Below are 27,093 nucleotides of genomic sequence, written 5' to 3'. Positions count from 1 at the left end.
TCTGAGACCTTCCTCTGACTGTCAAGCACAGAATTACCTTAGACCACTGCACACAGAGCACCATTAAACTGCTGCCTTGGCTGCTTTTTTTTATTCATATCTATAGCGAGTGATTCAGTCTGTGAAGGCCAGACAAAGCCTGGCCACCAGAAATACTATTTTCCAAAACAGAAAGTCATTTTCATTTTTGTCATTAGTAGTGGCAGAGACATATAGGAAGTAGTTTTCATGTTTCGCTGACTGTCGCACAGTATATTTTGTCTGCTCTCCACTTTGTTGGCGTCTCAGTGCTTTGTTGTGACTGCGCTCTAATGAGTCACTACCAATTATGCAGGTCAGACTCCATCCGTAGAACAGAACAAAACACTCCGACTCTGTGAGAAGACCTAACAAGGGCTCAAGTGTCTGATGGCGTCAACTCTTTCTCAACAGAGGAGCGCCTGTGAGCGACAAGAGGAAGGTCATGAAGTCCTCTCCCATCTACATTAACCTTTAAACAAAACAAGTACATGGTACATAATGGCTAATAACACAGCATGTCCAAGAAAACTTCAAAGTGATAAAAATGGGCTAAATCAAATTTGAAACAAAAAACAATGCTACTACAGCATTATTAAACTTTTTAAGGATTCTGCTACATGCTTCTATGCCGTACAACAGGCTTTGTTGGCTTTTTACACCACCAATGGTGTCTGCAATGTATAAGCAAAAAGGCTGAGAGGGTTGCTTAGTGCCTGCTGTACATGATCTGAACACCTTTTGCCTGTCCCAGGTTCCTGCAGTAGAAAAAAGCCTATTGCTGTCCACAAACATTACATTCCTTACACTCAGCACCTGATGCCACACACTGTACTTTACCAGTGCCATGGCATGAATGCTAACCTATTGCTACACCAGATAAAAGTTGTAATTAAAAAAACAAATCTCTCAATTTATAACCTTGAATTGTAATCTTCAAAGGCTCAACAGCCAATTAGTTCCTGCTGTATATGATCTTGCCACCTTGTGCCTGCCCCAAGTTCCTGCAGTGGAAAAAAGCCAACACAGTACACACAATGTATTTTTACAGTGTCACAAATGCTAATCCATTGCTACACACAAAAGCATGTATTAATCCAGAATCAACATTCAGGGTAAATTTCTTAAATTAATATATATGTCTCTGTATTTTGTATTATTTATATACGTATGTCTCTAAACACAAAGCGGAAATGTGGTTGTGGAACCCGGCCACCCACCATCACCCCCGGTAAGCACCTCCTGCTGACTGTTTGATGCTGTTTGCCAATCACAAACGTTTGTCAACACAATGTGATTGGACAAATATTTTGGTAATATATTCGTCTAATTTTCTACAGTTTTAACACAATCAACCATGCGGTTTAGCTATTATTGTACATTTAGCCTGAGCAGCTCCACTGAGCTTGACAGAGCATTCAGCTCTAATATTCCACACCATGCTAAATGTATTTATGAATACACACTGTGTGGTAACTGTGGGTTTTTAAATATAATACTTGCTGCAGCTTCACTTAATTTTTTAATCACTAAGAAGAGATACAGTCCAAAAAAACTGCAGGAGCCCTAAAAGGCTAAAAACAGATGTACAAGAAAATTAAATAAAGCAAAATGTGTCCTTGTGTCATAAAACAATCCAATTTGTGCCTTTGTGTGAGTTTGACACTTCTAAAGTAGATAAAATACTTCTTGTCAGAATAATTCTGTTATGTTTTGCTCAGTCTTCTCACATCTCAGAGAGTGTTGCACTTTTGTCGAATATTGTTAAATAATCATTTCATAAATGATATTTCATCTGCAGTCGGACCTGACAGGATCATGAAGGCTCCGGAAACATCAGGGGAAAAAAACAATTTCCATTTTGTTTGACGGCGGGGGGTCTGTGTTCAGACAGAAACAATGAAAAGGCACCCCGGGGGGGCTCCTGTGAGATTTAGAGAGGCCCTTTTTAATAATAACAAATTGAGACAGTGGGTGGCGGGGGCACAGGGAGGAAGCCTGTGCCACAACCAAAAGCGTCGCCTCTCGGACAGGGTTTTTTTTTTTACCTGTGAGTTCTGGATCTGGATGGTTCCCGGCGGCAGCGCCTGCGTTAACACTTGCCCTTGCGATGTCACCATGGCAACCGGCTGGTACAGGGTCCCACCTGAGGGGATAATTTGCCACCATGAGTATCAAGTGGCTTCAGCAGCTACATCCTGTGCTACCAACCAGAGCCTTATTAACTACTTCTTGTTAAGGATGGCGTTTAGAAAACGCAGCAAACAAGAGAAGAAATGATTCGATTCAAGGTGCGATAATGTCCTTTAACCCAGAGAAGAAGAAAAAAACGAGGAGGAGGGGGAGGGGGAGTGTGTTTTTGCTGCTGGCTTAATTAGCCTTGATCAAGACACTCTTATCACAGTCTGTTTGAGCTCCTCAATGTGTAGTGATCAAAGGCGGAGACATTGATTTATTTTGGGTTAAAAGGGATTTCCAGAGGGCAGGATTAACATTTCACTGTACAGGCTTGACATTATAAGAACCTATCAGCCAAGCACTCTGTGAAGGATACTTATCAGGGCATGTACACAAAATCAAAATAGTGTGTGTAATGAACGTGCCTGTTCTGAAGTTGAATACACATAAAGAGTCAGCTTTGTTATTCTTAGCTAATTATAATAATAACTTTTATTTATATGTATCTCCTCCCTTGCTGTATGCACAGTAGATCCTGTGGGGGACATCACAGTGGAAGGGGGCAGGTGTGCACGAGTCCCGACTAATGACCAAAGATAAATTAGCAACACACTCTTTGTTATGTAGCCATAAAAATGTATCTACACGGGCAATAAAAAACCCAAGCAGCCTTTATGAATATGTTGTTTTCTAACAATTTGATCACATAATTGACACAGCATATGACTTATACATTGGAAATGTAAGAAAAAGTATTGCATTTACACACATTAAAGTATTAGTGGAATAGTGTAAATATGGGTGCATCCTTCTTTATTATATTTAAACGTCTGTAGAGATGGAGATGCTACAGCCCCACTGGAACAATCCTGCCTCACTTTGACTGAGTGGCAAAATAATATGGCTGCCTTCAGTTGGAGAAACTGTAGTTGGTGTAGCCACAGTGAGTCCTGCATCCTGTGACATCATGACCATACCCTCCACTACAAGACTCCTTACTTCAATCTTATCACTGCTAACAAAGATCTACAGAAAGGTCAACCACTTGGTCTATAGCAATATCAAATGTAAGTTAAATGCTAATGTGTTAAGTTAGGCTAATAAAATAGAACTGCTAAAATAACCATTCAACATGGTATTAAATCAGCTTTTTTGGCCAGGTTCCTTTGTTAGGTTTAGTTGTTTTTAGAAAATGAGAGTAGTTTGTATGAACCACTTGTTCAGTGGTTCAAAGTGGTTCAAAGTGCTTTACGTAATTGCTAATTTTCTAGCAGAAGCTACATACCACATATCTACCACATACTATCTCTATTTGTTAGACTTCAGTGTTTTATTGTTTTCATAGCATGTTTTGATTTAGTTGAAAGCACTTATTATCAAATGTAACTACACACAGTGAGTCAAATATTTTCAACCACCAGGTTAAAGGACCAGTGAAAATGATGGACATGTTAATTTAATTTTTTTTTGTGTATATATGAGTCTTCTTGGTAGCTTGAAACATCTGTAGCATCTACACTGGTTGGAATCTAAAGCTTCAACACTAGTCAGTAAATCCAGCACATGGGTCCTTTAAAAACTGGTGTTGCACTTAAATTCTGTGTTTGCATGTGTCTGGCTGGTATTTATATATATAGTGTGTGTAATCTGATGCTTACCTGACACCACTTGAGAGTTGATGGTGGTCATGGCGACGTTTCCCTGTTGCAAACCCCCGGCAGGCACCACAATCCCTGAAGGGTTAACAGAACTGGAGACAGAAGTCATGGATGGAGAGGAGCTCTGAATTAATTCCTGGGGATCACAGAGGGAGACATTGGTGAGCAACTGTAAGCAGTGACAACTTATTTTTATTAGTAAAAAAAATCAACAAAATCTATCTGTTGATAAAGTGCTACATGTAGAGAGATACCTTTGAAAAAGTGTAAGATCCACAGTGGGTCCATGACTGACCTGCTGAATGCTGAGACTGGTGTGTGATGGGGAATAGGGTCCTCCGAGGTCATTACGAAGGAGGTTGTCGCTGTGCATCTTTGTCTTGAGGCAAGTGATGTAACGGTTGCAGAAATCCTTACAGAGCTCATTGACCTTCTCTAACTCAAGTAGGTGGATCCGCAACACCTGAATGGCCTTCACCATCTGAGGGAAACAGAGGGACAGATTGAATGTCTCCACAGTGGTAGCTGCAGGGATTGACCATCTAAGTTTATTGTTGTTTATAGTTGTAGCAATGATAGTTAGCAACAGCACAGACACTGTTGTCCTTAGAAGAGCAAGACCCTTCAGAACTAGGCAAGAGTATTTCCTATGGAACAATCTAACGACTAGTCGACTAATAGTCAATGGAAAAATTTGTGGACAGAAAAAGGTGTCGGAAAATTTTTAGTAGTCGATGGGTCGTTAGTGACATGGCATGGTATGCAGCTGTATGTAACGCATTTGCAGTGGGGAATGATTCTCTGGCTTGTGGCGTAACGGGATGGTTGGCGCTTTGAAACCGGGATGAGCTGTCTGTTAGTTAAGTGTGGAGGAAAAGGCGTGCTAGACTGTATGAGAACTGTGTAGAGTCAATGCCCTTTGGACAGATGTGGGAATGAGCGCATGCACACACCCTTTTTTCCTTAAACCGAGGCAGATGAATCAACAACAAATTAGCGGTCCAAAGGTAGTCGATGACTAGTCGACTTAGTTGCAGCCCTAATATGTGCACAGAAAATTGCAGGTGTTTTGACATTAGCAAGAATCTACTGTGTTCTTTTTAATGAAGGACTTAGTAGTTCTTGGTAGGATTCTAAGGTTTCATGGCTCTTGAAACATTCTTTGGTGGAATTTGATGACCAGATTTGATCCTAGAAATGCAGCCTATTAGGATCCGTAAGTACTGGCTAGAGCAAAGGACATGCCATTCATTTCATGTTTATTGAACATTGGAAAAATTAGGTTTCATGGATGGGTTATGAATGTGCACAATGTAATGACTGACCGATCTTTTGATATTCTGTAAAATTGCTTTCAGTTTCTCTCTTAAGTAAATAAATAGCACCAAACTATATAAAACAGAAGTGGCTCCTGGCTGCTTTCAATTTGTCAAAGTAGCTCTCATGGTGTTAGTTGGAGACCTCTGGCATACAGATATTTATCAGCCACATTAGTACTGGATGTATTCAGACTCACACTTTCCATAACTTTGCTGTAGACGATGTGTTTACAGTCACTTCTTAAAGGGTGAGATGTGAAGAAGAGGTGACACACAGCAGTTTCTGAGGTTGGTGTAATCCTTTTAACCTCTACTCTACTCCATCAGGCTGGAGCCTCTTTACTGTGTGTGTGTGTCTGTATGAGCTGGCTTTGTGGGATACAGTGTTAAATGATTATTAGCATCATGTTATTAGGAAGGTGGGGAGAATGTAGGGTCTGCATTAAGGTTTTGCTCTAATTAGCGTCAACAAAAAAATCTCTCATATTAAAATTCATGTTAAATGTTCTTCAAGATTTTTTTTAATCCAAACTTTGTATAAAATAATTGTTTATTTCATAATGAAATACTCAAATGCTTTTAATACTTTTTTCGGGCTCTTGTGGCTCCTTCAGTCAAGGCCACCTGCCATTTCTTATATACAGCAGTAAAACAGAGACCTTTCATGCTTGAACACAACACTGGAAGAAACTGCTCACTTAAATTACTCAAATTTACTTTTATTACTATGTTTCATTTTTCTTTTATTTGTTGGGATTTTTGTTTTCTGCAACATATATAAAGCCTTTCTTACTTTTATTTTGAAAAGCCTGTCCTCTTGCATCAGTTACTTTACTTTGTAGGGCACCTCTGTAGTCACCAAGCTTCCTTGTACTGTACTTGTGGTTTTATTTTTATAGTCAAGCTTTCTTGTGTTTTCCTACATGTTTTACTTGCCATCAATTATCCCTCCTCTGTGATTGGCTGCCATGCCCTCATTGTTTCCACCTGTGTCTTGTTACCCTCTCCTAGTGTAATTAATCCATGTGCTTCCTCCGCCAGTTTGAATGAGCTTCTGTGTGTTGGAGGCCTGGATGTTGACTTCTTGTCTCTTGTGTTTGTACTTTGCATTTTTGATTTGTATTTTGACTTCTACATTTATAATTCACATAATTCAAAAAGTCCTTAAAGTAAGACTTTCAGTAGTCTACTTTTCAGCCAGGTGTGAATGCAGGATTTAAACGAGTCTTCCTACATTAAACCTCGCTCTGTGGTCAGTTCTATTCTGATAATCTGATTAAATGCATAACATAGGTCAGAGAGGAGCATAATATTTACACCACAACATTCCATTGGAGTTATGTTGCTAGGAAACAGCTCGTTTCTGGTGTGTTTCCTGACAGCTAAAACATCTAATATTTGGAACTGAACTGCGCATGTAGCCCCACCAGCAGCCTGGCTCTGCTCCACTTTCAAGTGCGACACTTTGAAACGCACTCCGTCAAAGTCACAGCACTCAAGGTCACGAGAGTGGTCAGAAAAGTGCTGGGCCAAGGAGGAGATAAATCAGCTAATTAAAGTGCCTTCGCTTAATCAAGGGACCAGTAACTCGCAGCCAGTCAGGCCCAGTGTAACATTACTGCCCTGTGGAAGAGTTAGTGCCCTCTGGGAGGGGACGCCGGCACCCAGTGCCTCATAAAACACACAGATGCAGGGTTAATAGACTGTTCAGCACTGCCTGCCATCCTGAGAACTGTAATGACAAGAGTCTTCTCTCTGTCTTTATCCCCTGTCGTCTAGCTTCAGCTCCTCCCTCTCTTTTGTCAGTGAACATGATCAGCATCTTCCTTTTCTTAATTGGTAATTACTGCTGTTGTGAGGAGAAAGGCAGGAGAGGATGGGTAAGGTTGGTATGAAAAAAGTAGTAATTGTACAGTTTTTAATTGTTTAAAAAGCATTTACATCAATGCAAAACCATATGTTTGACCAGTTTTACATCATACAACTGGTTTATTTCTTATGCTTATGCTGTAGTTAAAAAATTAAACTTACTACATTTTTATGAGATTTGCAAACATGGGTGTAGCTTCACAGTATTAAGAGTCATTGCCAAGTTAGCTCCTTCTTGTGTCTCAGCAGTATATCTTATTACTCCTCCTCTACATCTGTGTACCCAGTTGAGTTGCTTTGCAGCTTCGGTTCCTGAATACTCCAAAATATTGAAAACCAACCACTACATTATTTGTTGCCTTACCAAGTTGTCCAGCTCTGGGTCCTCACTGAAGAAGGGCTTGTGTTCTCGCTCTTGCTGGTGCACAAAGTTTTCTATGTCCACATCAAAGCTGGCGGACGTGATGCATTCGGATCCCTGCGTGGCCTGCTCGCATTTCTCAAACAGCAGCGCTAGCAGGGGGAACAACGGATGTCTGGGAGGGGTGAGAAAGACAGAGAAAAGAGGCAGTTAATGTGACTCTTTTCAACTGTGCATTAGTGGTAAATGTTGCACAAACTGGAGTAACATCTCTTATCCCATGTCAGAACAGCTGTTGGCCATTGTAGGACTCCGAGGGAATCCTACAGCCACTAACTTTCAATATCTTTTCTACACCCTTAGTGCAGAACAGCCTTTCTGTGAAAGAATTTGTAGATGGTTTTATGATGGATTTTTCCTTGAAAGCAGCATAAAAGATCTGTTTCCAGCTATGCATTAGGTAACGCCTGAGAATACATGACACATTTGACCATATTCATCATATTACAGTGTCAGCTGAGTGCATTTCATGGGCAGATTATCATGGCCAGGAATCTGAAGCAAGTAACCGACACATAGGGATGATTATTGTGATACAGTACATTCATATCAATATGTTAATATTAATATCACAGCAAAACTTTATAAAACTTTGGACTAATAAGAATGTTTCAGTGCTACAGTGCTAGCCTGTACTACAATGTACTACATTGATTGGTTAGATAATGCTAATAATGCTAATTTATGAAGGAAATCAATGACATAAAACATGGCCTCCTACTGACTACAAAACAAAGGATCAACTGCAATGCAGACGCACAGCTACACATTAAGTGGTTAGCATGATTGACAATGAGTTTTAATGACACAAAACTTTTACAGATTCAAAGACCAACAGATTTGATGGTAAGCTGTCGGTCAGGTCACACGGAGTATATTAAGCATGAAAGGGGAAACTTTACCATTTTAATAAACCTGAGAAAGAGTAGTAGGTGTCAGAAAACAAGGTGACTTACTCTTAACTCTGAGTCTGTTACCACGGTAACAACCTGGTTGGGAGACCAGGTTATCACACTATTTTATACTGTGACCTTTTTTCTTTATTCCAGCTGCTGTTGCCATGGTGAATCATAGTATTGGGGTTTCATTGATGATGGCTTTTTTGTTAAGGTCACACAGAGGCTGTGTCCGAAATCACCCCCTCCTCACTATATAGGGCCCTACACAGAAGTGACACTAACAATTATTTAAATTAATAAATGAATTTGATCCCCATCCATATATGTTTTCATCCATTTTTCCAGGCTCAAAGGTGTAAGAGGCGGGGTTGACCCTGGACCTGGTTGCCAGTGTATACCAGGGCTAACACAGAACATGTAAACTCCAGATATCAGACCAGGGACCTTGTTGCTGTAAGGTGGCAGCACTAACTACTGCACCACCATAGTGAAGAAGATTAGCTATAAAACACATGGCATCTTGGTGTGGTCTGCGATGGGGTCAGCTTGCATGCTATATAAATATCCTCCAGAGGCCTGAGCATGTGCCCACTCTACCTATATATATTTGATCATTGGTCTGTGATGCCATACAGAAGCATCTTAATGGACTTTCAATAAAAAGAATTCAAGGCGTACAGTAATATAAGCTCCAGCCCAACATCTGCCCCTGCCCTGCCTGTACTTTAAATAGCAGCCGCATCCCTTAAAGGACATGCTGATCGTACGCACAGGGTTCAAAAAGGACCTTTAAGTGGATAGGATATGGTCCAGTGACAGCACCAGGCTTAGAGTGTCACCTACATTGTTACCATCTGCCTTTTATAGGGAATGTCATTCACATAAGATCCCCCAGATACACTGTGCAATGGTCCATACTGTACTGCTGTATGTAGTACATGCCAAATTATTGAGCATTTCCACTTGGAAGAAAGCCGCCGCTTTAATAGCCAGGGTGACACGGAGCTACAGTGCAATAAAATCTCAGAGGACAGGAGATGGAAGTTTTGGTGACTGTGACAATGTGTTGTCATATTGCAGGATTCAGTACCTTTTGTATTCCATCCATACACTTCGTATTGTGTTGCTTTAGTTTCAGAGAAAGCCTCCCACTATTTAGAGTGTGCTTTGTTTTCTACCTTTATTTATGACTTTTCATCAGTTTACCAAATGAAATATTGTGCAGATTATTAGTGTGATGTGAAACAGACATCGTTTTATGTACTGACATGTCCGCTTTCACACCTCCAGTTCCAGGTGTGATCATGTGAAGAACGGTGTTGTAATAAATTATAAATAAAGGCTTGATAAACAGAAGAAAACGTAATATATTATAATTGATGATTTTTACACCTACAGCTCTGACAGTTTAATGATGATCACTGACTGCAGGTCATGTTTTTCTCACTTTTTATCTCACACGGCGTCACTGCTGTGAACATGCGTGTGTGCATACTGCAGGGGGCTGTACTGGCATGGATGCAGGCCGGGCCCCTCACTATAACCCATGGCTCTCATTTGCAGCCTTTAATAGTCATCTATATTATACTCTAATCTGCCTGATCCCAATTTAATGCCGTTCCCTCAGCCAGACGTGGCAGGAATGCTAAACAGTAAGGTCACGTGCAGAGTGGAGAGTCTCGTCCTTGTCTGTTTAATATCTGCGTGTGGTGGTGGGGTGGAGAAGAATCTTAGTGGGGCGGGGGAGTGGGGAGTATGCCTGAGAGCAGACAGGGGGGACTCTTGGCTCAGCAAATAGTGTCTCAACAAGTTATTTACTCTCACATTCAGTCTGTGGTATTTTTATTGCACAAAATAATTAATTCTGCCAACAGGATGACATCATTCTATTTTTTTTCTCATTAATATCTATAAACATGAAAAAATACAACATATCAGCCTGCTTGTTTTGACAAAATGACACTTTGCTTCACTCATGAGACAAGTTGATTGGCTTTATAAAACACCATGCAAACACACAAACGCACACACTAACAAGCTAACACATCTATTCACAGACATCTGCTGGGAATGGCACACCGCTCTGGGGGCCCAGAAGACCCAGGGGCACTGTGGGTAGAGCAAGAGAGTACACAACACCTTTATTAGCCTAGTGTGTCCACATGAAAGAGTTAAAGCCGACAACAGTACCCGAGCTAAAAACACACATTAATTAAAAGCTAATAACCAGAAGACAGTTTGCATGTTTGTTTTTTTTCTGAATAAAAGTAAACAGAAAAGTTCCACTGCACACTGCAACCTAGACTGATGGCTCTCCATTTCTGCTGAGGCTGCAGATGGTAGACTTTGGTGTCTACAGCATGGATCCATGAACCCCACCTGCCTTGTGTCAACAGCCCGGGCTGCTGGTGGGAGTGTAATGGTGTGGAGAATGTTTTCATGGTACACTTTGGGTCCCTTAATACCAATCAATCATGGTTTAAACACAGCAGCCTATCATCTTCACAAGGAGAACAAAGATATTTCCAGGCCTTGAAATAACCAGTGTACATATCTGGCATCCATCTGTGCCTACACCATGTGTCTGTATGGTGCAAACTAGGGATGTCCCGATCTGTTTTTTTTTAAGTCCGAGTCATTTGATTTTGAGTATCTGCCGATACCGAGTCCCTATCCGATACTTTTAAGGCAAATGGCAGGTCGCTCATTGCGATCTTTTGTGCTATCTTGGCTGTGATGTCCTGCGCCTTCACGCTGCCATGGGATATAAGCAAAACTCTGTGTGTCTGTCCTGAGTGCTCGCTACCCCACCAACAACCCTTTTCCATGGGCACAATACTTCAAACTGCCTAAAACGCAAACTACAAACACTTGATCCCTCCCCAAACTGGGAAATTTCCCAAAGGAAACGGCTTCAACCCAGGACCTCTCCCACCCAAATTATACGCCTAGACAATGCGCCAGAGAGTCATTGCTAGCCCTAATACATATATATCCGAGTCCTGATTGGGAGGTAACGTCCGATTCAAATCAAGTCTGAAACCACATAATCGGGCCCGATTTCCGATAACGTGATCGGATCTGGACATCCCTATGGCAAACCTAACCAAGTGTCTTAATCATCTAAACCTCTGAGTAGTTTTAACATATAAGACAAACTGAACACTGACCAAATGTAGAAGAGTAGTTTTAATCTACAAACATACTACAGTCTAGAGCAGGGATGTCAAAGTCAAATACACAGAGGGCCAAAAAACAAATTGGCTATAAGCCGAGGGCTGGACTGATTCAATGTTTATTAAACATATTGAAATGATTGCACGTAGCCTATTGAACCAAGACCTAACACAGTGTATTATTTAATGATTAAATGAATAATCGGGAAAACATTTTTCAGCAGGCGCACAGACAAGAACAAACTGCCTTCAAAGAAAAATCACATGTCCTGTACATTCTTCTTCTGTAGCCTTTGTTCCGTGTCCATATTCTTGTCTTTGTCTGTGTGTTTCTTAGACGTTTCATGGTGCCTTCTTAAATTGTATTCTTTCATTACAGCCAAACTTTCTCCACACAGAAGACACACAGGTTTGCCATTTACCTCAGTGAACATGTACTCTGCCTCCCACCGAGCTTGAAACCCCCTGTTCTCAGCATCCACCTTCCGTTTAGCCATTGTTTGGGGAGGAGGTAGCTGAAAGTTGACATCTGCTCTGACTGCTAATGAATGATGAAGCCGAAGTCCGCTTGCTGCGCTGCAGTGAGTTCGCGGGTTACCGTTGCATTGTGGGAAATGTAGTATTGGTGCGTGCAAAACACCAGCGGGCGGCTACGGCCTGCGGGCCGATTCTAATACTAATCAAATATCATCCCGGGGGCCATAGATAATTCATTCCGGCCCGCGGGCCTTGACTTTGACATATGTGGTCTAGAGTAACTTCTTGTAAACATCTAAACCTCAGCTTTTAGTTTTATTGTATTCACCTTTAACTAGGATGTCTAAACTATGTAGTGTTAACATCAAAACACTAATGGAGTAGTTTTAACCTTTAAATCTGTGTATTTATAACATCTCAACCTACCCAGGTAGGTAGTAGGATTAAAACTAAGTGGTTTTAATGTAACGATGTAGTGTTAATAAAGCTTCTGAGCATCATTTCTTCTGCTAGTATTCCTGCTGCTCCTTTTCAATAAGGCACACTTAAATTAACATTCAGGAAGCACAATAAAACTGAACTGCATTTTTACAGCAGACACTGTTGAGCTGAAAGGCTCTTATATCTGAGCACAACTTGTACATGGTCAGAATTGTATGTAGTCAGCTTTCTAAAAGCTTCATGTGGATTCATTTGCATTTCATGTACTTATATTTGCATTGCAACAATTTGAGAATGAGTTATAAAAGCATTAAATCAGAAGTGATAGAAAGACACATGTTAAATTGTTCTCTTTTATCTTTAAAAGTTTGGACAATTTGATGGTGGGTGTTTAGCTAATTTGAGCTAATTCTTTGAGATTAGGGATGGTGCTCTGTGGGAATTACCAGCACTCTCCAGCTAACAGGCAGATTTAGAATAAATGATGTTAAAGGGTAATGCTATCAATGCAATGAGGGTGCGCACTAAGAAATATGTATTGTCGACGACATACCATTACGCACAGTAGGAGCTCACTAAGTCAGAGCGAGGTAAAAACACTACCCTTTGGCGCTTTCTATGACCTTTATACAGGAAGTTGGGATTAAGGTAGATGGGGTGTGAAAAGGCATGCATTTTTATGAACGTGAATGTGTCTGCTTGTGTGTATGTGGGGGCATGGTCACGCGATGTGTGTGTTTCTCGTTCTCCCACTACCTCCTCCAACCACCCTGAGCACCCCCATGTCGACCGCCAGAAGCGGCAGGTCCTATCTGCAGTGCGACGAAGTGGAGATTGCCGACTGGGGGATCATTACAGGGGCCATAAAAGAGCGATTTACAGGACGGCCAGCGAGTGGAGTCAGCACGGCGTCCCTCCCCTCCTCCTCATCCTCCTCCACCACCACCACCACCCCTCCAGCACTGCACCGTGCTGGGTCGCCAACAAAAAGCCCAAAACAGAAAATCAGAGACCAGCAGGGAACGTGATGACTTAAACATGAAGGTGAGGGACGTGGCGACTCTGGCCGGCATCTGCTTCCTTTCCTGAGGAGGGAAATGATTTCCTAGAACCTGTAGAACCTGGCATATCCTGAAGTGTTGTAACACCTAAATTAGTGGTCCCCAGTGATTTCTGTCTGCTGTAGACTCACAGCCCTTCTAGAATTCTAGTAACCTGTAATCAACACCACTTCTTGTGTTCCAGAAGTCCAAAAAGGAAATCAATGGAATATTTTCATACTCATCACTGTAGGTGAGTTGTGCTGCTACCACTTGGAGGGGAAGGTAATTCTACATGATTTTTTTATCTATGAAGTTAAATATTTATGTACAACCTTTGCAATCAACATTTACCTGATGCACCACAGTCTATGTCAGAAGCAGTGCTGGCTGCTGGGGAAGCTCATTTTAGGTGTACATAAAATCATAAAATGTAATGTACTGCAGCCTGACCGTTACTAATGAAGGGAAATTAATTAGTTAATTCAGACTGTTGTCAACCACAGCCATGCTATAGAACTACAGCAACACACACATGAAAAATGATTTTCAGGAGTAACACACACCTAACTGTGTCTGTATACAACAGACTAGCACGCTAACAGCAGGCTACTTTCCCTTCACAGCTTCACTCATTTAAAAGAAATTATTTTGAACAAACAACAAAGGAACCGACCAGACAGCACGTTGTCTCGCAATTTCAGTCTGGGAAATCGACTAGCGACGGAATTCTAGTTTACCACCAAGTACTCTTGCTAAGCCAGGCCTTTGAGAATCTGGTTTTATAAAGTAAAACACCACTGACACACTGTAGCTCATACATTACATCGTTACATCAACATTACCTATAAAGCACTCAGACAGTGATAGATGAGGAGAGGTTCATTTTGTACACACACACAAAAACATAGATCCCGCAGGCATACAACACTCGTATTTCTTTGTTGTTCTCTTCAAACAGATTAAAGTTAAAGATGGAAACATAAGCACTATTAATGCCATAGCTTCCATTGAGGTCCCCAAGGCCTGGCTCTCTGTGTTGTGTCTGAGGTGCATATACAGATTTACCTTAAGAATTGATGTACTTTGTTGCTGCAAAGATATTGCATAACATCAAGATGTTGCACTTCATCCTGATTGCTGGCATGATTGCTTTTCTTTGTATGTGTGATGATGGGAGGAGTGAATGCTTCTGTCACTAATATCAGTGATCAATGCAGAGGTTTTTACTGCAGTAAAAAGCGAGGCGTCATTGAAAAAGCCCAGTCAAGCTGGCTTATACAAGGATTTTAGATGCCGTTCTATATGAGGCGTTACGGTATGGGGTGCTCAGGTCCAGGTTTCAGTAATTATCCAACCATCCATCCATTATCCGAGGGTCACAGGCTATCTACAGGTTAGAGGCAGGGTACACCCTGGACCAGTCCAGGTCAGATGTCAGGTCATACTGTGCTATTCATTGTAAACTGGGCCAAAAATCCTTTAGAGGTGACAAGACACGTTCAGTGCTGTTCCTGATGACACTGTCTATAACCATGGAAATGGTTATCAGCACTATATTTAAATGCCAGTTTTGCATATTTTGTTACAGAAAGGATGCTGTTTGGACCTCTGGATCTGTAAAATCCTGGTTAAGGCCATGACTGTGAGTTCATGACGCTCACATGAACTCAGGGTCTTTGCTGTTCTCCCTGCCTTAAATTTTCTATGTCAGCATAAAGACAGGGAGGTTGCTTACAGTGACTGAATCACTTTTATTCTTTTTTGAGTAATTTAAATTAAAAACATTTTTTCCAGCATATTTAAGTACATCGTTAATAATTGTGCATGAACTTTAGTTTACTATTTGCTGTTTATTTGTTACACTGCTACCTTTTCTCTGCAGTTTTCAGCCAGCATTTTGCTACCAACAGCAACATGAAAATAGACAACACATGTGTTTTATCCTGCCTATTAGCACATAATAATGTTTGGTAACAGTCTCTGTTTAACCTTGCATTAAACCAAGTGTATTCAGGGTGTTCTATTACTTTTTGACATAAAGGGTTCACACGGTGCCTTTTTTCTGGTTGCTGATTTCTAGTTCCACCCTTTTCAGCATGAAGTGTCATTTTTAGACTTTCCCGTGCAGTTGATCCTCTAGTAATGATTGAAGTAAACGTGCATATGAGTTGTTCTTCAAGATTATCTCTAAAATATGAATTACCATTTTTTTTGTTTTTTTTTTACAATGCACATTATACCTGCCGGCACAGAGCATTGCATGAAAACAAGCTCCAATCAAAGCAGCGTAGTCATGTAAAGAACCAGTCATGTCTGCCTGCTTCCGCAATAATCTGGCAGGCCACCAAGGGGGTACAGAGAGAGGTGGGGGGTGGGCGTGGGGGGGTTCCAAGGTACGTGTTTATGTGAATGTGTGCGAATTCCCTCTCTCTCTCTCTGCTCCCCACTGTTTGCCTGTCTAATCAGGCCTGCTGTACCCCTGTATATTAGAAGCCAGTTTGCGGTGGAGTCCTGCTGAGTTTGCTCCCGACAAGGCCCCCGTTTCCCCAGGCTACATGTCTGAAACACACCCTGTTTTGCAGGAGTATTTTAAAAGGGTTGGGGTGCACACACACACACAAAGAACCCACGGCAGTAGCTGAATAAATCCTGTTTCCTTTCTCCTCTACTCTTTACACTTGCCTTTTCATTCTCAGGTCCTGAACTTTTGTTTCTGTCAGGCCTCCTGAACCAAAGAAAAAAAAACTGATTTTGGTCTGAACAACAGTCCTCCAACCACTAGAAACTGTTTTACACAAGACATGTCTGCCTGTCTCTGTGTGTGTGTCTGTGTGTGTGTGTGGCTTTTGTGTCTTTTCAGGATGTTATTGCTAAGCTACACCAACCTTCACTGATAGGCAGTGTAACCTGGAAGGCAACATCTAGAGAAAGAATTCAGTACCACACAGCCTGCTAGCATTAGCATAGTATAAATTGAATGATGATGAAGGCTATTATATACAAAGATAGAATTAATTTTTTTGTCTGAATGGACAATTGTTGTTTTACTAAGGGGGTATTGCGTGACAGCTGTGAAGTGCAAATTGTGTTCTTTGCTGTGTTGTGCCTTAGGCCACTCTTGTGCCAAGAAAAGATAACACAGATTACGACAACAAAAAAAAGGACATTTTGCACTTCCTTTCTCATCCAAAGTCAAGCGGTGAGGAAACTCGTAAAAACGGGTATCTGAAAGAAACAGCCAATAAAACCACTTGAGCTTTGACACAGTTTCCTGCATTCAGGAGCGACCGAGCACCAACACATGCTGACCCGCTAAATGGAAAGAGGCACAGACTGTTTTAAGCCTGTCAAGACGGCATGAGTTTCTGCGCCGCTGGAAGAGAGCAGCACAGCGGCGGAGGATGCATTGATGCATTGTGGCGGTGAGGATAAACAGACTACGGTGCGTTAAGGAGGCGCACAAACACACACACACATATAAAAGAAAGAAGTGCCATCTTCAGACGTGTCAAATTAAAACCGCAGCCTCCTGTTGTGTGCGACATGAGAGGTCTTCAAATCTTTACTTCTTGGATGCCATTAACACTAACGGCACATAGAAGTTCTTCAGAAGTGTCAGCATGACTGCATGTTAACCTTCTCACAAATACACACACAATCCAGTCTCAATGCAAAAAAAAAAAAAACATACACAGGCTGACCAGCATGAGAGCAGCTTTCAGCAAAGACCCACTATGGAGAGGAGAGAATGATGATATGCAGGATTCCACCGCTGTCAGAATACATTTTTTCACTTTATAATCCTGGTAAAGTGTGTTAAATATATAATAACTGTGCCATATTTATGTTGTTTATTTTTCTCTCGGCTATTACTTTTTGAAATATCCCATTCATTTCCAAGCCACTGAAATGAGCAGTGTGCCCACCTGTGGTCATATCTAATGTAAAGCTTTGCTAAAAAGCTAATGCAAAAATAGAGGCTTAGACTAGTGCCACTGCCTAGTTAAATTGTGTTTGATTTGCTAGTTGCTTACTGCTTTTACATGAACCTTATCTGATGACAATCCTCTCACTCATCTTTACCACAGTCACTATGTATGATGTAGAAATTGAAATAGAGGGTATCCAAGTGACATCACAGGATGCAGGAGTCACTTCTGTTGCACTGAGGGGCGGTGTTGTGGATTACTGTCCAGTTCAACTGCCTTTAATTTAAGCAGATAATACTGGTTGATATTATAATATAGGAATCATTATCGGTCCTAATACTCCAATATTGGTCAGGTTTCAATCTATGTGTGTGTATGTATGGGTCAAGGCAGGATTTGTCCCCATGAGACATAGCCGAAAACAGTAGAGATATGTGGCATGAAATTTTAACACAATATTTAGAAAAACCTAACCAAATGTTTTTAATGGACACACCAAGGCGAATGCTTAACATGACTTCAGCTGAGAAAATAGCTACGTGTCCTAAATTGTACAGATGAAGTAAACACAGCCCCCCTTCGTCTTTGCCTGTACTTGGATTAATGAGTAGTTTAGGTGCACTCAGATGTTACCAACATGGCAACAGTCACAGCCTCCCACAAGGACTCAAAAACTCAAAAATGTTTTAAGGTAGAAGTCCTAATGCTGCAGTCTACTGGATGATTGTTTGCATTATGGATTGATTGTCTATGATTGATCAATCAATGGATTCAGACATGTCATGGACAAAGAGGTGTAAGATCCTGAAAATGTGCATATTAAAACTTCCAAACTCAAGTTCCTTGACTAATTCTTGGAGCTATATATATATACACTACTGTTCAAAGGTTTGGGGTCACCAGGCCAGTTCTACAGCTTCTCACATCAGCATAACAGTTCAGCTGTGCTGACATAATTTCACAGGAGTTTTCTAATAATCAATGAGCCTTTTTAACACGATTAGCTAACACAATGTAGCATTAGAACACAGAAATGATGGTTGCTGGAAAAGAGCCTCTGTACCTTTGTATATATTAAAAATCAGCCTTTACTAGCTAGAACAGTCATTTACCAGATTAACAATGTCTGGACTGTATGTCTGATTACTTTAATGTTATCTTCATTGAAAAAAAAAAAAACATTTTTTTTAAATAAAGACATTTCCAGGTGACCCCAAACTTTTGAACGGTAGTGTTCAAAAGTTATATATATGATGAGTATTTAAATTATAACTTTGTGTGTTTGCTTCCTGTCAAAATAAAGGCTTAAAGTTATTAAAATATAAGAAAACACCTTTATGTGTTGAGCTGCGTGGCCATCAACCTGTTAAAAATGACCTTTTCTAGTAGGTGAACATGCAGAATATGCTCTAATGTATGAGGAAATGTTGAATAAATGTATGTTATTATCGATCATTTGTTGAAATGTGAAATCGTGCATAGGCGTTTCTTAATAACACACCTTGCCTTTTCACTACATGTAAAGCCAGACATGCAAACTCATAAACCTTAAAACAGCGAGTTCTGGTAAAAACACAGAAGATCGCTTCTTAGAAATCACAAGGACGTTTCTGTTGAAAACAGAAAGGACTATTATCATGTCTCTTTCAATTAAGTGCATGTTTCCATCAAGCGCAAAAACGCTGCATCCGCAACCTGAAAAACAAAAGCCTGCCTCACCAGCTTCTCTTAATGAGATGCAGGGAATCCAGAAGGATCTTTATAGTAAATGCCACAACTCATTAGGCTAATTACCCTATCACACATTTACTCTGCCGCTAATAACAAAGTAGGCAGAGAGACAGAGAGAAGGGAGAGAGGAAACCACACATCTCCTCATAAAGTTGGCATTCCAGCAATTAGTGAAAAGAAACATTAAAGCCTGCACAGACTTCCTGAGCAAAAAATAATTAAAGAAAAGAAAAAAAAATGGCAGATTCTTGCTGCTTTTTTCTGCTTTTCAAAGTCTACAGCCCCCATATGAGCCCTGTGTAGAGGCAGAGAGAGCGCTGGCAGATCAGACTTGTATTAAAATAAGAGTGCTATTTGTGTCTTTTTTTTTTTTTGCATAATTTGACTCACTGTGGGAGACGGAAGTGCAGTCAAATTTAATTGTGTTTATAACAAGGTGCGTTTAGTCATTAGCTCCTTGCAAGGACAAAAAACGCATCCAAAAAATATTTTTTTTTTACTCAGCCTCCTCTGAATACTGAACAGCAAGGAATTACACATAATCATGTTTAACAGCACATGCTGCTGGATGCTCCGTGCTGCCTCTGACACTCGTAATCACAGCATTTTAACTATATCACTATTTGAGTACCTTATTTTATCCTTCACCCCTGTGCTGTTGTTACCACACTGATCATCTTCAGCTATGTTTGCCTGTAAACCATCTATTGTTCAAGGGCTCTCACAGATGTTTAAAACGGAAAACTTCATTCCACTTAATGATAATAAGGCTGCTGTTAAAAAAGGGGCACTTCACCAATCCAGGTGATGGCATGCATCCATAATAAGTTGATAGGCTGCACTGGAAAGGGGCGGGACTTCACCTCTTTATAGATACTTTAAGGTTTAAACACATTTCCATATAAAGAAGAAAATATACCAATATGGCTCTGACCTAAATGATTGTGTTGCAGAAATATCACTGAAGTTAGCAAGCTAACCTGGTAGCCACAGTCAAAAGCTTTGTGCAATACCACTCCGTACCACATGAAGGTCTAGTAAGTTGAAAAATTATGCAAATGAGTCCTAAAACCATTTTCAGCAAATTAGCATTTTAGTGTTTCGTCACTTTTTAATGGGTTTTGTTAATTGCCTAAAATAACATGTGGTTAACAAAAGATGATTTTTTTATATTTATTTAATACAATGATTTTTAAGCTATTGTACATCTTGAAGCATTCGGTAACAAGCTAATGAGTTGTGAATTGAGAAACTGGTGGTAAAAATGTCGGTGATGATGCAGTCATGTGACAGCAACAGCTTTAAACTGCTAGTAATTGTGGTTCATTTGTGAAGATTAATAAACATAACATTCAAGTATCACATTTCTGTAGGCCACAAATACAATTATCTGAATTAATAAAAAAACTGAATTGTCTTTTAGCCAAAAAAAGCCATGACATGCTAATTTCTGCTATGGTTTACAGAAAAACTGTATGTTGCTATAGCTTCAGTCTGTACCCTGTACTTGTGTATGCGTTTACACCTTCTATTTTGCATATGTTTAATATTAATTCATGCAGTCAACACATACATCCATACATGCACAGATCCCTGCTCTTATATAGCACATTGCCATTAGCAGTAATGCATTCTCTAAAAAGAGAGCTGGATAAAAAGACTGTTAAAAAAAGGTTTTGTTGCCACTATGTACCTCCCTTATGTGTGTTTTAGAGAAGAAAGAGGAGATCCAAAATCCCCATGTGGAAGTGGAAGTGGGGCTGACTCAACCAGCAGCACCACCACCCCTACCACCCGGAGCGGCTCCAAACATGGCTGCTGACATCAAAGGCAGCCTTGTATCTCAGAGGAGCTGCTAAGGACTTTACAGTGGCTTGCCTCAGGTCTGAGCGTGGGGTGCTCACACACCTCCTCTGACAGTATTGGCGGATACCCGCTGGTAGGACCCGAGGAGGCCAGGGACAGACGCCGCCGTTACACTGCGTGCAGTGTCACTGTTGTAGGTCTGGTCTGGTGCAGAGCCAGCCTGTGCAGAGCAGCCTCCGCCTCAACAAAATCTAGTTAGTTAGTTGTTGGTGCGCTGCCTACACCGGGAGATCGCCCCGGCTCGATTAAAAATGTCTCTATATTTTGAATAATTTACTTCATAAATAGATAATACAAGCTCATTATAAGGGTGCATCAATATTCTAGTGATGAGCAGAGAGAGGAGGGAGGTGTGTGTGTGTGTGTGTTTTTTTTTTTTACTGGTGTTTTTGGATTCACCCACTAGTGATTTTCTTTCTTATTTTCCACACCTAACAAGGTGGTGCCTTCCAGGGTCTCTACACGGTAAATAAGAAGCGTGGAATGTGGAACGATTGTCTGTAGGGCCATATGTAAACATCCTAAAATAAGGCTGACAAAGTGAGGAAAACACAGTTGATAATCAGACAACACTTCATAATGCTTTAACTGAGATTCTGATAATAAAATATGGCAGCAACTGTTGTTTTTTAGTAAATAATAGAAACATTTTAAGAGATCAGTGTACACATTTAGAGACCAACTGTTTAAAAACCAGCAATGTGATGTATCGTCATGACTTCAGACTCTACTTCAGAGTTTTTATTTTTTTTAATGCTGGCTTTCTGGACCTTCCTCGTCTGTTTTCTGTGGTAACATCGATGTCAGATAGGTTTGAACTTGTAATAGTGAACACTGGAATTTTACAGCACATTTCTTTACGTACTGTCCTCATGTAACAAATGTCTCATAGTTGGTTGGTCACCATCATGCATTGCTCAGACCGGCAAGAAGAACGGGAACAGAAGTTACGTTACCTGTCTTATAGATAAAATGATGGTTTAAAGAATGTAGCATGACCGGCTAAACAAACTCTGTTGCTCTGTTGCTAACAACGTAGTTTTGTTAGTCGAGATTGACTCGTTTAATTTGCGACAGCACTGACGTAATCAGCGGCAACAGAAAATGAGGGAGGTAGTGTCCAAAATGTCCAAAAATGCTTCCACAGTAAGTTCACTGTATGGTGCCCTACTTGGAACTCCCCATATGGGGAGTAGGGAGTAAGGAGTGAGTCTATGTATTCTTCATTCTTCCTCAGTTCTGTCTGCTTCCTCTTGCGTCTCCACCAGCTACTGACCAGCCCCGCCCAAATGTGTCACACCTGTCTCTCATTGTCCCTCTGTGTATTTAGTGTGCTGTCGTTGTCAGGTCGTCTTTTGTCTCAGCAAAATGTATTTGAACCATTTTTTAAGTGTTCTTGTCTGTTTTTCTTTTCTTTTTAATGACCTTGTTTCCGCCTGCACCTTGTAGATTACCTCAACAGTTTGACTGCCTGATTTGTTGAACGTACACTGTTACCCTTCGCTTTCATTCATTCAATTGTTGAGTTTTAGTTTGCGCTTAAGCAGCTGCAACGTGTTTTAGTAGCAGCAAACTAAGACAATAACCTGTGCAGTGCATTCTGGGTGTTGAAAAATAGGAACTGACCGTTGTAGCACAAATACCTGCTAATATATTTGGAAATTATGAGAACAATACAGTACCTGTAAAAGAAAGCCAATAATTTTTACATGTAATGAAATCAATTTCAGAGTATCTCTACACTAATCCAACACAAAACTATCTACTAGCAGTATGATGAGCTTCTAGCATCTAGAGAGGAATGCTTACCTTTGAAAATGACTGTTGGCGTGAAAGAGAAATAAATGATGTTTTAAAATTTTGGTCTGGAATCATACACAAAATAATAACCTAATGAAATGATACACATCTGGATGTAGATTTAAACCTGGCATTGGTTCAGTCCAATCATCACAGAGATGCTACAGCCCATAGTCTCCCATACAAACCCACTGCTGCTGCTGCTGCTGTATCAAATGCTTATTTTAAAGTCAATTTATTAAATTCAAAGAGGAGGAAAGCGAACAGCCTTTGATGAGTGAGAGCGTTTACTCAAGGTGGTCTTTAGTTTATGAATGACACTGAGTGAAAATTGAAAGAAGCACCCTTCAAGTACTATTTCAAAAGCTTTTATGTCATGGCTGGTTTTAAGAGAACGTATTAAAAGCAACATTATGGCCCGTGGCCTTCATCGTGGAGTAGCACATACAGTCAATTTAGTCCAATTTCTATAAGCCAGCATGGGGCCCAAAGACAGAATGTAATAGTTTTTTTTCTGAAGAAAACAAGCGAGGGGGGGGGGGGGGATCAAGGGCAGAATGCTGCACTCTCAAACCAAACAAATACACAGCCACTTTATCTCCCAACAAAGGAAGTCATCATCATCGAGAGATGGTTGTCTGTGTGTATGTTTGTATGTGAAAGATGATGTTTATAGCACGGGAGATCACACTAACCTGTAAACAGCCCTCTTGTCAGACTCGAGCTGGCCCTGGGGGTCAAGGGTCACACTGACAGAGGTATTTCCTGCTGCAGAGGCTGCTGGGATGTGGACCTGTGGGGTCTTGGTGTTCTGCTGAGTTGTGCCCGTCATCTAAAAAAGAATATTTTTGTTTGTCAGTGTTCAGTTAAATCAGTTAAATCACCCAAGCTAAGACATGTTAGCAACGCTGTGGTGGGGATCAAATTGTTGGTGGGGACGCATCACCTATGTCCATGCTAAAACTACGCCCTTGTCCACTGTTGATAGAGAGGTTTTTGATGATTGGGCATGTCTGGCCATGCTATATATACAAAACAACATTAGCTTGTTGATTTTCATCCAATGAGCAAGTTAGCACATTCACACTGTATTGCATACATATCCAAAATTAGACACGTCTGGCATGTTAGCATGCATTATGATAATTAGCTCCTGACTAAAAGTCTGTTGATGGAAATGTCATACATTAGTATGCCAAAACGGCATCCCATATGGATGAAAGCGGCGGAGGAACAATTTAATAGATTACATCATTGGAAAAAAAATCGTCACTTCAAATTCACCAGAATTAGTCAGACCAAATGTGAATACCCGAATGAGCCCACTAACATGTTTATCAGCTGTGTAAACCCCACTCTTCTACCTCTTGGCTTGAGCGCACAGCTGCCGGTGAGGTCTAATTTTTTAATCACTTTTTCAAAAGTAATAAGGTGCAACAAGCATCCGACGCCGTCAGACTACAAATGAGGATGTAGCTGGAATGAATCATTGTTGCTTGACAGGTCAGTCGCCTTGTAATGAGGCTGTTAAGCACAATGAATGTGTTAGGATAGATTCTGTAATTGAACATGGCGCACACACAAGTCATATATAGATTGCTGTTAAATGATAAATATTCAATTTGTAATAAGAAGCACAGAAGAGTGTGAATCACAGCTGTCTGACGGCGCTGTGCATTGTGTGTCGATGTGAAGAAGATGATGCTGGCGGTGGTTGATCGCGGTATCGTTGGAATCTGTTCACTTTGTGTTGTGAAAGTGATGTGCTTCACGAACATGATCCGTCTTCTTCATCCTTTTACCCCACTTTCCTGTCTTCTCATTCAGAGGAAATGAGTCTAACAACCCCCCTCTCTTTTTCTTTTTTTTTTTCGAATCAGGGTGGGGTGGGAGGAAGCTTCAAGTCTTAATCCCAGCACCAAATGGGAAATAAATTAGCTTCTTCACACTTAACTAGCTCTCATTTGCATTTGCCGAGCACGGAGGCTGCGGCTCGGGAGCTCTCCCCTGGCACTAATCCTCTGGGCGCAAAACAGGCAGAGGTGGTGTGGACTAGGAGGAGGAGAAGGAGGAGGTTAGGTGGTCTGGCGCTCCAGTTTCACCTCCATTGGATGGTTGAACAAAAACCAGGTCCTGCTTCGGTTAGCTCCGTGTTAATTACACTGACCTGTTAGCAGCATGGCTGGTCGGGCAGCAGGCGGGGGCTTGACCTCTTATTCTCACACTTTGACATACACTGTGTATCCGTCTTGCACTTAATTATAACATGCAATTCAGACTCATGGAACATCATTTTAATAAACCTATAGAGACGTGCTCAGCATGATCGTCTTGCTCTATAACATCCCTGTAGTATTATGTCATATTCCTATTACATTTATTTTATTCGTGTCACTTACTGGAGCCCCACTTTGTTATCTTCCATTGCGACAGCATGGAACCTTCACACTCAACAGTCTTGAAGTAGCAATAGGGTGTTAGTATTGCACTATATGGACAAAAGTATGTGGACAGACAGCCACCATATGCGTTTTTTGGTCCCCTCTTAAGCCTATTTATAAAGTCTGATGAAGAGGTCATGGCTTTTATTTTGAAACAAACACACAAAGTTATCATCTAAATACTCATTACATGCTTGTAAAGCTGCAACAATGAACCAATAAATGGAAGTTTAGAACTGTTAGTCTGGAAACTAAGTAACATTTTCCACTGGTTTATGTCTAAAGATATTAATCAATTAATTATGGACAATTAATCCATAATGCAAACAATCATCTAGTAGACTGCAGTGTTAACATTTTCCAAATTTACAACTAAAAACAGACCAGCTGTACACTAAAGCTGCACATGGTGTATATTTACTTTTGGTCATCTAGCTCTGATCTACAGGATCAATCACCATGTGTCTGCCTTGATCTGGTGCTGATGTCATAGTGCTTGGTCCTACAGGACAACAGTAAGCAAATACACATTGTCACAAGCATTGGACATATGGCAGTCAAGTCATAACACTGAGCACTGACAGGTGAAGTGAACGTTGATTATCTGGCATGGCACCTGTCAGTGGTGGAACACATGGGGCAGCAAGAAGGCATTCTGACCTCACAGTTGATTGTTGTAGCAAAGGGATTTGAGCAACTTGTACGTTTTTTTTTGTTTTCCATGGATGTCTTGGTAATTGTTCCTGGAAAATAACGTACTACCAAGTAGCAACCTGCCTGACAAATGAAGCCCAAGCGGAAGTGATAAAAAGTCCAGTTTACCCCACAGTCTCAAGAGGCTGGCTCCAAAAGTGAGTCAATCCTCACAGACTCCTATGTTCAAATGTCCAACTTTGCAGCAAAAATAAAAAGATTGTTTTATGTCTACCTAACATTCTGCATAATTGTGGGCATAACTGCATTAAGTGGTGCCGACTCAAGAGTGTGGGCTTTCTGCTTCAGCAACTGCTCCATCACTTCGGCCTGTATTGGGGGTTTTAGGTGGACCTTGATGCTGCCAACATGACATTACAGACACTCCACGTAGTTATATATGTCTATGGGATCATGATGTCTGCTACCACTACAAGTGTATTTCACTGGTTTATTCAGAATATGTTAAATGTGTGTGAGTGCACAAAAGGGTGTGTAGGAGAAAAAGTGGTATATAAATGCACACCATATTGTATTTAATTTAAGGCAAAATAAAAAAAATAATAATTGTAATATTGTTATTGATTGCATATTTAACCCTACGATGTACAATAATCTCCGTTTCATGTGCACTTTCAAATAACACACAACAAGCACTATCTATAGTTCATTGCACGCATGCACCCTTTCTCTCACCTGTTGGCTCTCCTGGTACGATGGTGGAGGAACGCTCTGGGTGGCCATCATTGTCACTGCAGGTGCTGGGGACACATGTTGCATCATGGGACAGCTTCACATTGAGACTGTGGTGGGAAACAAATAACAAAGCAAAGCAAAGAAATCAACTCGCATGAATGAAGTGATTGTAGATTCTATTACAGCAGCAGCCACCAGGTGCTGCTATGATTAAATAATAGAAGATTCTGAACACACATCATATCAGTCTGCTTCTCTCCTAACACTTCTTTCAAACAATACTTTTTACAGCAATACTTTACATAGCAGCGGGTTCATAATGACACCACAAACAAACCCGAGTACTTGTTTACCAATTACAAACAGCTACGCTTGTTTGCTAATTACAGCTGGCTTTAAAGCCTCGCATGGCGGTGGAGTCACCTTGGTCGTCTCTAA

General features: G+C 40.8%; 1 protein-coding gene across 1 annotated transcript in view; it reads right to left on the bottom strand.

Annotated features, from left to right (window-relative positions):
• Positions 1 to 27,093, bottom strand: part of pknox2 (pbx/knotted 1 homeobox 2) — an 84,088-nt gene that overhangs the window by 4,711 nt on the left and 52,284 nt on the right. The window contains exons 3-8 of the mRNA XM_028422241.1: positions 26,656 to 26,762; positions 23,521 to 23,657; positions 7,407 to 7,578; positions 4,150 to 4,335; positions 3,855 to 3,990; positions 2,067 to 2,164 (exon numbers count right to left, since the gene is read on the bottom strand). Coding sequence (XP_028278042.1) covers positions 2,067 to 2,164; positions 3,855 to 3,990; positions 4,150 to 4,335; positions 7,407 to 7,578; positions 23,521 to 23,657; positions 26,656 to 26,742 — 816 coding nt within the window. The 5' untranslated portion in view covers positions 26,743 to 26,762. The remainder of the gene's footprint in view (positions 1 to 2,066; positions 2,165 to 3,854; positions 3,991 to 4,149; positions 4,336 to 7,406; positions 7,579 to 23,520; positions 23,658 to 26,655; positions 26,763 to 27,093) is intronic.

Source organism: Parambassis ranga, chromosome 14, assembly GCF_900634625.1.
Source record: "Parambassis ranga chromosome 14, fParRan2.1, whole genome shotgun sequence".
Classification (NCBI taxonomy): domain Eukaryota; kingdom Metazoa; phylum Chordata; class Actinopteri; family Ambassidae; genus Parambassis; species Parambassis ranga.
Note: the sequence above shows the minus strand (reverse complement) of the source record. Positions and strands in the feature narration are given on the sequence as shown.